The sequence below is a fragment of the Plasmodium knowlesi genome (genome assembly GCF_000006355.2).
Source record: "Plasmodium knowlesi strain H genome assembly, chromosome: 11".
NCBI lineage: Eukaryota > Apicomplexa > Aconoidasida > Haemosporida > Plasmodiidae > Plasmodium > Plasmodium knowlesi.
Window position 1 is genome coordinate 523,643 of NC_011912.2, and position 13,046 is coordinate 536,688.

Sequence of the window (13,046 nt, forward strand, 5' to 3'; positions counted from 1 at the left end):
TGCCAATTACGGGTTCACACCGCTAGGTTGAATATTTGTAACATCCCTCATTCGTAATAAAGTGCATAGTAATAACTCGATATTACAAACATACATAACTTTTCTTGAAGCACCACTAGATGTATCTTCCTATTAAAATAACGTGGCAATGGTGGTACGTACACTAAATTTTGTTTTTTCCCTTTTTATTTTTATTTCCCATTTGATTATTTCTAACTGTTTCCTCTTCCAAGGGGTGTACGCATGTATCTGCGCAAAATTCCTTGCAAATAAGTACGCAGTGTGAACAATATCCGGTGAAGGAAAAAACTGAGCTAAAAAAAAAATTACGTACGTATGTAGAGATAGTGTCGTTTTGCCTATGAGTATGAAACTAATCTATATATGCATGTAAAAAAAGGTTATGTGCATGCAAGTGAGGGAATTTCTGAGGACATGTATTCTGAGCTTAAGCAGTACGGAGCATTTTTTTTTTTTTTTTTCTTCTTTTTAAATATTTTAGCGAAGAAAAATCCTATGACTTTCGGGTTGATTTTATTTAGTTCAGTGAATCGCTTTCAAATGAGCATAAATTGGGGAAATGCCTCCAAATGTGTGAAGGTACATGGTAGTGCAGTGGGGATCCCCCAATTTGCCGTTATTTCGTCGTACATTTGCTCCCTTTATGACACCTTTTTTGTTCGTTTTTCGGGCTAGCCTTTTGAAATTACGTTCTTCACTGCGGCGTGGGTTTGTGATATAGCCTCAAAGAGGAAAGAATGTTGAAAAATGGATTAATTAAAAATGGGGTAAGCATTTGTCCCATGGTGCATTGCGGAATAAGAAATGTGGGTTAATTTTTTTTTTTTTTTTTTTTTTTTTGGACTTTGCTGAACTCGTGGAATTAATGTCCATTCGCCAAATATGCGCAAGCATGCATATGTGTGCAACCCTCAGGAAGAATCATACTAATGGGTTTTAGGCAGCGTTCCGCCACCGGTACTCTACATCGCTTCTACACCCAATCGATGTTATTTAAAGCGGAGCACGTTATTTGTCCCTACAATTTGCTATACCATATCCAAATACCTATTTTCTGTATCATCCAGTTTTGTATAAACAGACTCCGTAGGCAATCACTGGCTTGATTAATCTGATCAGGCCATTATCCTTTTGAAGCTGCTTCTTAATACATCCTATTGAAAGGCTAAATTTGTTCTCACCATCATGAAGGGGATTTCTCTACCGCGATGTTTCCCTGCTTAACTCCTCCTTTCCTTATGTCCTTATTCATTGATTACCTGGTTAACTTACCTTTTTTTTTTTTTTACTCCTTTTTTTATGTGTAACCTTTTTGCGTGTCTTTACAAATAAATGCGTTCCGTTTAGGGGGGTACCAAGTTCTGGCAATAATGCAAAGTCGAAGGTATTTTCGACATGTATGGGTTGAGGCCGGTTATGTGGATTTGTCCCATTTAGGCAATTCAAGGTACTGTCATTAGTGTTAGCATGTTCGCACGTATTTAGCTGTCCCCTCTTATGACACTCTCCCTCTTCTCTTTGTTGATCCCCTTCCTGATCACTGACTAAGAGTAAATTATCCATAACTCTTATGCGATCAAAATGTTCATAACGTGTTCTCTTTCGACTTAACTTTCGTAAATTTTCTTCTTTGTCATTTTGGCTAGCTCCAATGTTGCGAGCTTTACCCTTCTTAACACTAAAGCTTCCTGCAGTGGTGTAATACCAATCGATGACTTTAAGTCTTAGGCTACTTTTCCCCGTGGTAGAGAATTCTATTTCACTCTGGTCTATTACGTACTTCTCAGGAGTACAGGCGAGCAAGCAATTTGAATAGTATTTCCTTATCAAGTCCATCGCGAAGCGCAGGTGTGTGCGATTTAACTGTATACGTCAACTATCATGGGTTATGCATCACTTTTTTTTTTTCTTTTTAAATTTTACCAATTTATGAAAACGATGTGTTGTTTCAATGGACCCCTCTTTTCTTGTCTTATTTTTCAGAATCCACCACTTTCGTCCCCACGTTTTAAGAACAAAATTGTATCCCTTTTGCAAATTCATCCAATTATAGGCAAAACCACTTTAGCAAAAAAAAAAAAAAAAAAAAAAAAAAGGACAAATCAACGTTGCGATCAAATAATATGTGCACCTGTTGAGAAAAATTCCGCAAAGGTATTTCCGTTCTCCCTGCCGAGCGCGCGAAATTATTTTTATGAGCCAATTATATTTCACTCAGTGAACTGAAAATATTTTACATGACCATTTCAGGGATCATATTCTTTTCTATCATTCTTATATAGGACATTTTACGTGGAGAGGGATGAGCCTCAATACCCAGTCACCCGCATTAGAATACATAATTAGTCTTTAATATGTTCCTCATAGCGCCTATAATAAAGTGGCACATTGTGTTCGAACATATGTCTAGGTACATCCCTGTACATGTTAGTATTTCCGGCGTTGCTTGTAGGCAATCCATATGTACCCCTTCCCTTTCTTTCAAAAATTTCAATCACAGGGGAAAGAAGCCAAAAATGGCAAAACCAACTTCTCAAACGCACACTTCAATTCAAAAGAGTATAATCACCTTAACATTGGAATATCCCCCTCAGCGCATTTCCACAGTGTGTAGAAATTATTTTACACGCTATTGCAAAAAATATGTGAGCTTAATTCCTCCTGTATAAACGGCACAGCAGCTTTAGGACCATTTTACCAGCAAGCTAAATGAAAGAATAAAACAGAGTTATGTAAAATTGTTCTACGCGCCGTCTTTCCATATATGCATATGAATTTATTTGTTACTTTACAATACATGGTAGTGTGGAGAGGAATAATTGCGCGGTCTTTTCAGATCTCCTCTGATGCGTGCACACGGAAAAGAAAAACTGATTGTTCAACAGGTATGTTCCCCAATAGGTAGCACATTTAAATGCACATTGGATCCTTATGCATATTACACAAGAAGCCATCTGTGTGATAATGACGCCTTCCACTTAATCTAATTGATCAATTTGAATAAAACACAACCAGGAAAAGGGGAAAAAAGGTACCCCCCCCGAAAAAAAAGAAAAAAAAGTTGATTATTCATTTTGCCGCAGCGGAAGGGGGGGGGGGGGTATCTTCCTGTTATGCCTTAAAAGAGGTTTTTCACGTGCTACATAACGTTAGCACATTTCAGTTATTACGCTGCTGATTTACCATTTAACTAACATGGCAGTAGTGGCCACACATGAAAGGTTCGTACTCAACTTCATTTGCGGAAATATACATTACACACCGTGCACGTCGATAAATTTTATTTCGCCATAATGTTGGTATGGCTCTCGCTGTGCATTCCATTTTGCATGTTCATTTGGTAACTCTACTGGAAGATGCGCAGGATTTGCAAAAATTGTTAAAAATAAGTGGAAGCGCCCGGTTGCTTAAACCGTCCCTTCTCACTTATCCTAAGATATCCCTTCACCTTTTTTACAAAAGCACGCCTTGTGCCAAGTATGTACGTGATAAAAGGTGCACAAATTTACGCACGCGAATCGTTCAGTACATTGCGTGTGCGTGAACAGCCCTGTGGCTGGATTCCACAGCTCTTCTGCAAATTGTCAGGGCTGGATATAAGCAGTTAACACGTACAGAGGTACACGGTTGCGTACATTAATATGTGCCTGTTTTATGGGAATACTTTGCAAGAATAACTATCATAACTGCACGGTACCTTTTTGTACGTGTTAACTGCGAAGGCGACAGCAGAAAAAAAAAGAACCGCGAACTGAACCCGTGACCGCGCCAAGGTGTATCAGCAAAAGGTAGAAAAGCTAAATAGCCTAAAGGGGTACGGTGTAGGAGAAGCAGAAAAAAACAAAGGACAGTAAGTTAATAGAAAAAACGGAAATCAGAAAAAGTACTTGCATACATATGTAAAATCAAACGTACATGTAAACATTTATAAATAGTAAAATAAACTTCACGCAGAAGTAAAAAAAAAAAAAAAAAAAAAAAAAAAAAAAAAGTGCGTTCACTTGAACAAATGGCAACCTTTTCCTCATCTTTTTATTTTCATTTTTACCTATCCACCCCCGTGAGATACATTTAAAATTCTACGCAATCCGTATGTACATATGTATATATTATGTAAAATAGGCCTTTTTCACAAGAAATACAGTTTGGACGCAGCGTGCATACAGCGTAAATATATAAGTGTTATAAAAAATAGCCCGAACCATATCGCACAAACTCTGCGTAATTGACTGCGTGTACAAATGGTGCGCAAATATTTCCCGAATATTTTACCTTTTTATACATGACTGAAATTTGTGCGCGCTATAAAAATCCCCCAAAAATAACTTTTAAAAAAGAAGTGAAGGAAAATAAACCAAGAGAAACTTTTACCCTTTCTGCAAAGTGTCACTTAACAACTGCAAAATTTTTTACTTTCGTTTTTTTTTTTTTTTTTTTTTTTTTTTCCTCATTCTCTTCCACCACCTTTTCTATTTTTTCATTTATTTTTGTTTCCAAAATTTCATCACCATTTTTTGCGTCAAAATTTATGCATATTTTTGTGCGTTCTTTTCACATTTTATTTTTTTTGCCTCATTTTAATGTATACCCCTTTTCTTTTTACTTTTTCTTCCCCACCCCATATATGTATATCCATGCAAATTCGAAACAATAGGATATTACTAAATGTACGCAAGTAGTTAAGCCAAAAAATTGCGCAATCCATTTGAGAACATAAGAGGCAGGCCACATTGTAAAAGAAAAGGAAAATAAAAACAGAAGTAAAGGGGAAAACGCCTAAAGAGCGAATCAGCAAAGGAAGAAAAAAAAAAAAAAAAAAAAAAAAAAAAATATTCACATCCTGAAGGAGGAATATACCATTTCCTCTTTGAGAATAAAAAAAAGGGACTCTCCAAATTTCTCACAAACTGTTATTTGCGTCACTTTTAAAAAGTCTCCAGGGGGAAGAACATTGCCCATTGTACATAAGCAAGTTGGCAAATCACAGGCTGCAAAAGGAAACGCATATATTATATGCATCTCTCAAAAGGTGTAAAGGTATATAGCACCTTAACTTCTAAATCTGGAAGCGGATAAACAGCCAAACTGATAAGCAATCAAAGCGCTAATCAGCTCAACCACACCAGGCGTCTAAATATGGATAACAATGAGAACATAGACTTGAACGACAACTCGTCCGACACCAACACGGGCAATTACAACCACGGGAAAAATGAAAATATATCAGAGGAAATGGACTTCTCCAAAGAAGACAACGAAATGGATGGAAACAGCAAGAGCTCGAAATCGAAGCAGGATAATTTAGGCAAAACAAAAAATGCTTCAGATAAGGATGACATGAACATGGACTACAGTGATCATCATTTTCCATGTCACCCTGCGCCACCCGTATCGATAAAGCTCTTTATAGGAAGAGTCCCCAAAAATATGGAGGAAGAACAAGTGCGACCCATCTTTGAAGAATTTGGTATAGTAAAAGAAGTTGTAATTATAAGGGATAAAATTACAAATATACACAAATCGAGTGCCTTTGTAAAAATGGCATCTATCTCAGAAGCAGATAATGCCATACGGTCACTGAACAATCAGAGAACCTTAGATCCTCAACTTGGTTCACTTCAAGTAAAGTATGCTTCTGGAGAAATTATGAAATTAGGATTTCCACAAAATATCGAATCAGGTGTTGATCAGGCAAAACTATTTATTGGATCCTTGCCAAAAAGTATATCAGAGGAAAGTGTAAAGGAAATGTTTTCTCCTTATGGTTCTGTGGAAGAAGTATTTATAATGAAAGATAATTCAACCGGCTTAGGAAAGGGATGTTCTTTTGTAAAATTTGCTTACAAGGAACAAGCACTTTATGCTATAAATTCCCTAAATGGAAAAAAAACATTAGAAGGATGTGCACGTCCTGTGGAAGTTCGATTTGCAGAACCCAAGTCGGCTAAGCAAGCACAAATTCCCATGAATATGCAATCCATGCAGAATTCAGCTCATGGTATTTCTTCACAACCACATGTGACAAGCCCCAACAATATCAATTTTGGTAACAACTTTGGCGTTAATAATAATTACCCAAGACAAGTTGGTGCCTGGAAGGAATACTACTCTGGAGAGGGAAGACCTTATTATTACAATGAACAGACAAACACAACCCAATGGGAAATGCCAAAAGAATTCGAGACTCTCTTTATGGGTACTACCCACAATATGCACAATTTGTCTGACTCATCAGGTAATTTAGAGAAAATGTAAATTCTTAAGTATAACTGCACGTTCCGGTGCTGCATATGACATTTATGCATCCCCTTAATGGAGTTATTTATTTATTTTGTGAATGCCTATTTTGTATTCGCTATTTTTTTTTTTTTTCCTATTTTCTTCTGCAGGCCCACCAGGAGCGAACTTATTCATCTTTCACGTTCCTAATGAATGGCACCAAACGGACCTCATCCAGGCCTTTTCTCCATTTGGCGAACTTCTATCTGCCAGAATTGCAACTGAAAAGAGTACCGGCCGAAACAGAGGATTCGCATTCGTCTCGTACGAAAATATTGAAAGTGCCGCTGCGGCAATTTCGCAGATGAACGGATTTATGGCATTAAATAAAAAGTTAAAGGTAACTGTGAAGAAGGGAGAAGAAGAGGAAATGAAAAAGTTCGTCAGCCAAAATGGAATAAATTCCTTCCAACAAATGTCCAGACCACAAAAAAACATCCCAGCCCAACCCAATGCAGTAGCACAGCCAAATTTCCCTCCACACCAAAATGCTCAGCCACAAAATTTTTTCTACTCCAATAGCAACAGTTATAGGTGTGGGCCATATTGAGGTAAATGTGTGGACTAGCAGTCTCGCCTTTTTTTTTTTTTTTTTTTTTTTCTCTTATAGTTTTACTTAGGAGTCATTTTTAAAATATATGTCATACAAAAAACATAAAAAAATGAAATAATCCCCCCAAAAAAAAAAAAAAGAAAAAAATTCACAAATTCGCAAAATTATAAAAGCGGTGAAATTAATCCACTGTATAATAAAATTAATTTAAACAAGACGGAGCACAGGGTTGGGGAAATTATGAAAAGACGAAGAGATGAAGAAGGCTACAAATGGAAGGCAGGCAAAGGGGCATAAAAGGAAAAAATATATGTATATTACGAAGAGGGACACACAATGCGGAAGCAGAAAGAACCCCCGCGTGCTGCTCTTGCATTAAGGTATGAACTCGCCCTGCAAGCAATACATACTTACTCAAAATAAGTAGTTATGTATGTTCGTGCCTGCGCAACACAGATGGGAGCAAACAAAAGCGTAAGTGATGAATGAACAAGGAAAACTGATAGAAATAGCTCTAATGACTAATCTAAAGAAGAATTTCCAGCTGACTTGAAATAAAGGAGCACAGAAAAAGAGAAAATGTAATTTTTTTCCCAAAAAAGACCATTCTGTTACACACATGGTATAGGACAGACACTCAAATTGAGCAAATAGAACAAATTGTGCGAAGTCTGATACCGTGGTCAGGGGCAAGACGGAAGTGAAAATATAGAACACTCCATGTAAAACCTTTTAAGAATTATATTTCACTAAGAAAAGTGGCAAGATATGCGTGGAATTCTGCTCGTGTGTAAGCTTACATCTTGACCGAAAGGGAAAGGCCTTTTCCCTGTTCTGTTTCGCTTCCTCTTTGGGTACCCCTTCGTGCTCCTCTTCGCGCTCCCCTTCGCACCTTTTTTCCCTTATCATTTTTTCTTCTGCAATTCATTTTGCAATTTGCTCTGCAATTTCCCCTCCCCCCCTTTTTAAATAAATATACATATGTAATATAGAATTATTTTAATTTATAATTCCCCTTTACCTCTCTTTTTTTTTTTTTTTTTTTTTTTTTTCTTTTTTTCCCTCCACCCTCTCTACAATTTTATATGGAAAACATGTTAAAATGAATTACACATTTGTGCGATGGATTTATTTCGTCATATATATCATTATATATAGCCTCCTCACTAAAGCTTACAATCTGTTTTTTATTTTGTTTGTTCATTCTTTGATGTAAAGAGTAGAATGAGTGATGTTGCCGTTGCCGCGGCCTTTGCTATTGCCCTGCTGTTTCCGTTACTATTATCGTTTCTGTTATCGTTGCTATTCACATGGGTTGGTATATACTTCCAAATTTTAGTCTTTAGTATTATTTTAAACAAAATGCATTTATTGTACGAATACATAATAGCATTCCATCCACAATCATCACCCACGTTGTTTCATACACGTAGTGTACTCGCACTCTCACGTTTATATAATGTATTCTCTCTATCTACCCCATCCGCTACCTACCAGTATCAATAATGTACAATGGCACATGCAACGTCAATCTCATGTTACGTCAACCACATGTTACAGCATCCCATTTGATAAGCTAATTTCCCCTCAAATTTTGTTCTACGCGTCAGATGGATAAAGTGCATACACATTTTCTCCAACACAATATTTTTTGATTTATTTTCCTTTAGGAAAAAATATATTCCCGCTGTTTGCAAATCATTCGTGGCATTTTTATTTTGAAAAAAAAAATGCCATCTGCAAATGCATTCATTTTTACATTTTTCAAAATACTGTTGTAGACTTTTCTACAAATTGACGCGTATGTTCATTTTTCTTCTCCTTATTGATGATTTTTTTTTTTTTTTATACCTACTTTTGCATTCATCCTATGCATTTCCTGCTCATACAATGTGCTACTTTACATGTGTGCGTCTGACTTCGGGAGAAGGTATGCAAGCATATGTAACCACGAGGGCGAGGTGAAGTACATCCCCTCCACCTCGCGCATTTATTCATCCGCACACACGTGTCTGATGTGGATGTTAACCCATTTGGATAGATTTTCCAATTTGACATTTTAAAAAAGAAAGAAAAAAAAAAAAAAAACGACAATTTCGATTTTTCCTAATTGTCAACTTGTTTTATTTATTTATTTCTCTACCATATTTATAGCTTTCCTCCACCTTCTTTTTTAACATGTATTATTTTTTTTTTTTTGACGAAAGAGGAAATTCGTACTATAATAGTCCATTTTCGAATTAATATTTTGTGTACATTTTTTGTACCTGCGAGTACTCCATTGGCCTGAGGTGTTTTTACAAAGGGCTAGCAGGGGGACCTTCCCTTCTACCTCTTCCTTTTACAGAAAAACGACGCCGTGGAATTTAATCAAATTGTTGACCTTCCAATGGTGAACGAGGAAGAAGTTGATGCGCAGCTGTTATCAGGTTTATTTTTATTTTTTTTATATTCCTCCAATTTTTCAGTATATTAGGAATTATTTTATAATTTTTTTTTTTTTTTTTTTTTAACTTCAATCTGGACACTACTCAGCTATTGTGAGCTCATCCTTTTGCGAATTTTTTTTTGTTGAAAAATTACACCTAGGTTGAATTTTCAAAAGGTTAGTACAAATGGGTCGAATAAAAATGTTACGTAAGAGAGTTGTACGCGCAGGGAGAAAAAGCAACACACATGTATATGTATATGTATGGAAATGGACAGGTACACGCCTTCACGTATGATTCCACTTGTACACGCGCACCGTCAAATGTGTGTCCCCACACAGACGTACACACCTCACAGTTTTTTAATAAAAACAAAGTTATTCTGGCACTTGATATCGCAGCTGTCCACCTGGACGTGGACCTGGATATTGTCATAGAAGCTGAGGGAAAAAAGCACCTCATTATTTTCGTCAAGCTTTTCAAAGCGCTTGCGCTTCTCATCGAACACGAACCCATCCTTCCTCTTCAAGTAGCAAATTCCTTCCACGGAATAGCATGGTAGATATATCTGTACTCCATTTTTCTTCAAATTTGTAATTACTGCATTGGTAATTTGATTCCCCACTTTTTTAATATAAAGATAAGAGAAAAATTCCACCGAAGCTCTTCCTGCAAATCTGGCATTTCTATACTTTTCATTTAGTAGGGAAACCTGTTTGTTCAGATAGATAACGTCTAGATATTTTTTGTCCAATACTTCAATGCCATAAATATGATTAAGAACTCGATGTACCATTATATCTGCATACCTCCGAATGGGTGAAGTAAAAAAGGTGTAGATGTCTGCAGCCAATCCGTAGTGCCTGAGCATTTCATTATTGTGTACATTATACCCTGAGATAAACACAGCTTCATTCATACACTTGGTAATGAGAATTTTTAAAATATTAGACAACACTTTGTCATCCTTCAAGTTTATATTATTAATGGAGTAGGAAAGTTCCTTTGATGTACCATATTTAAAATCGTGAATATTTATCGATTCTAGGTAATCATTTAATTCTTTGAGATTTTCATTTTTTGGTGGAGGATGCCTTCTCAACACGCACGCTGCCTTAAAACCTTGGTAAATTATTCTTGCCACGGATCGGTTAGCTAAAAGCATAAATGCTTCAATTAGCTTGTTCGTGTCGTATGATACATATGGCTTTAAATTTTTCGTCTTTGAAAAATCGTTCGATTCAAATTCGAATAGTACTTCTGAATTGCCTCTCAGCTCCAGTGCACCTTCATTTAGCCACTTCTTCTTCAAATATTTCGCAATGTTGTTTAGTAACCGTAGCGCCTCCGCCGTTCTGGAACAATCCTTCCTGTCGTCAATCATGTTTTGTGCTTCTTCATAGGAAAAGGATTTGTTACTTCTGATGATACACTTGTTAATGTTGATATCCCTAATTTCGTAATTCATGTCAAATGTGAAGATGCAGCTGTAGGTCAGTCTGTCTTGGCCTTCTACTAAGGAACATAAATCTGTGGTCAGCAATTTTGGGAGCATTTCGACACGTTGGTTTATTAAATAAACTGTTGTGCACCGTTTGGAGGCTTCCAAATCTAGTGCACTATTTTGCTTTACAAAGTAAGACACATCAGCTATGTGTACTCCTACTTCTATAATTTGTTGTTCTTCTAGGACTTGCACAGATAGCGCATCGTCAATGTCTTCACACCCTGGTGGGTCAATACTAAAAGTTAGCACATCTCTAAAATCTCTCCTTTTATAATATTCATCCTCTGGAATTACCCAATCACTTGGAGGTAGACACTTGTAGGCGCTTTCGCTAAACTCCTTCGTAGAAATGTTATACTCGTTATAAATTAATTTGGTTTCCGTCTCCACGTCATCACATATGCCTAAAACAGATAGGCATCTCCCCAATGGGTATTTGGAATTATAATCCCACCTATCTATAACGACAATTACTCTTTTATTTTTTAGCTCTTCTCCCATACTGCTTTTTATTATAATATATGGTACCTTGTTATTAAAAGCTTTAAAGAATAGGATTTTCTTTTTTTGTGCACTCTGTTCCTTTTCATATGCCCTTATCACTCCTCCGTATTCTTTTCTTCCCCTGCTGATGATTCCGACTACCTTTCCGTACACCTTGCCTTTTCTAGCGTTGTTTTTTTGAGGGACTTCCGTTTCGTTTTTTCCTTTTGTTTCCCCATTAAAATGTTCCTCCTGGTGGTTTGATTCTTGTGGCTGCTCTTCTTCCTGTTGCTCCTCCTCCGGACTGATCACCTCCTCGAAGTAGTCTTCCTCCTCCTTCCCAGAGAACTCTCCCTCGTCATCCTCCAAAATCTGGACCGCCACCACATCATTGTGGAGTGCTCTGTTCATATGTTTGGACCCTCTTATAAGTACTTCATCCGTATCTGTAATTTTTACAAGGGCCATTTTATTAACGCAGATGACTTGAAAAATGCCCTTCAGAATGACCTTATCCCTAAGTTTCTGAATCATTTCCTTTTTCTCCAAATGGGGTTCGAATACTCGTTTCGTCTCTGCCATGGGATACGTGTCTTCATTTGAATCTTCTTGACAATTTCCCACACCTCCCTCCTTGCTATGCTGTTCATCCATTAGCATGTCTTCTTCGAAATACATTTTTAAAGTGTCCAAGTTGATGGTGCCAAGAGCACCATCTTTCTTTTTGCTTTCTCTTCTTAACCCCTTCACATATTCGTATAGGGTAAAACAAGAAATGCCATTTTTCAGGCAGTCATCTTTTAAAAATTTATTATTACTTACAACGATTAATTTTAGATTGGCATTGTGTTGCTTAATCCATATTACTATTTTTATGATTTCCTGGACTTGCTTTGTGGATAAATCTGCATTGTCATCCACGTAGGTAAACTTACAGAACTTGTTCGCAAAGACGCTGTACCGTTTGCTACTGCTGGGATTACTATCATCCGTTTCGTAACAAAGCTCGTGTAGCTTTTTATGCAAAATTTTATTAAAGGTTCTAACATGATCATATATTGTCAGAGGGATTAATATGTTATCGACACTGCACTCGTACAGGAAGTCTATATATTTTACAATAGTGTTTATATCTAAGATAAGAATATTTCTCTCTGGATCCAGGTACTTCTTCTTATTCTTATTTTCGCATATGTTACATCTCTCTACTCCACAACTTATATCATTGCGCAGATACACCTCCCTCACGATTTTCGTGATTCGGTGGTTTGCGCTGCACTTGTAGAAGCACTTTTGCACTCGCTGATCATTTTTACGGTTGAGGAACTTGAAGCGTTGCATGGTGTGGCGGTACGGAGGTCTGAAGCAGACGAGGTGACACGGTTAAACGATGAAGCTTCTAAACGGGCAAACTGCTAATGTTGCAATGACGAATGGGCCAATCGGTTACGGCGTTACGTAGAGAATGGTTCGATGAAATGACAAGAGAAAAGCGTGGTCGGGAAGCCTAACGACTACCAACTCGAAATTCCCACCTGGGGAAGGGCACTTTAACAAGGATCTACCACACATGCGCACAACCGGCCGTTGGAGAACCCTTTCGGAAGAAACGTAGTCATGAAGCAGTACTCAAATTGGAGAAGCTGCAGCCGGGGGAAAAAAAAAAGGAGAAACCAAAAAAAAAAAGAGGAAGCAGTAAAAAAAAAAAAAAAAAATTAATAAATAAAAACACTTAACGGGAATTGCGCCATGTTTGCAACTAAAAAATTTGCAT

General features: G+C 37.1%; 3 protein-coding genes across 3 annotated transcripts; 1 reads left to right on the forward strand and 2 right to left on the reverse strand.

Annotated features, from left to right (window-relative positions):
• Positions 1-1,284: 1,284 nt before the first annotated feature.
• Positions 1,285-1,857, reverse strand: PKNH_1111800 (conserved Plasmodium protein, unknown function; the record flags this gene model as incomplete). Its single annotated transcript, XM_002261259.1, has 1 exon — positions 1,285-1,857. One exon carries the CDS (start codon positions 1,855-1,857, stop codon positions 1,285-1,287), a length of 573 nt encoding a protein of 190 aa, XP_002261295.1.
• Positions 1,858-5,157: 3,300 nt separating this feature from the next.
• Positions 5,158-6,850, forward strand: PKNH_1111900 (CUGBP Elav-like family member 1, putative; the record flags this gene model as incomplete). The annotated part of the gene is made up of 2 exons (XM_002261260.1): positions 5,158-6,256; positions 6,411-6,850. The coding sequence occupies 2 exons, from the start codon at positions 5,158-5,160 to the stop codon at positions 6,848-6,850; spliced, it is 1,539 nt and encodes a 512-aa protein (XP_002261296.1).
• A 2,784-nt stretch (positions 6,851-9,634) lies between these two features.
• PKNH_1112000 (mitotic control protein dis3-like protein) lies at positions 9,635-12,613 on the reverse strand (the record flags this gene model as incomplete). The annotated part of the gene is made up of 1 exon (XM_002261261.1): positions 9,635-12,613. The coding sequence occupies one exon, from the start codon at positions 12,611-12,613 to the stop codon at positions 9,635-9,637; it is 2,979 nt and encodes a 992-aa protein (XP_002261297.1).
• Positions 12,614-13,046: the final 433 nt, after the last annotated feature.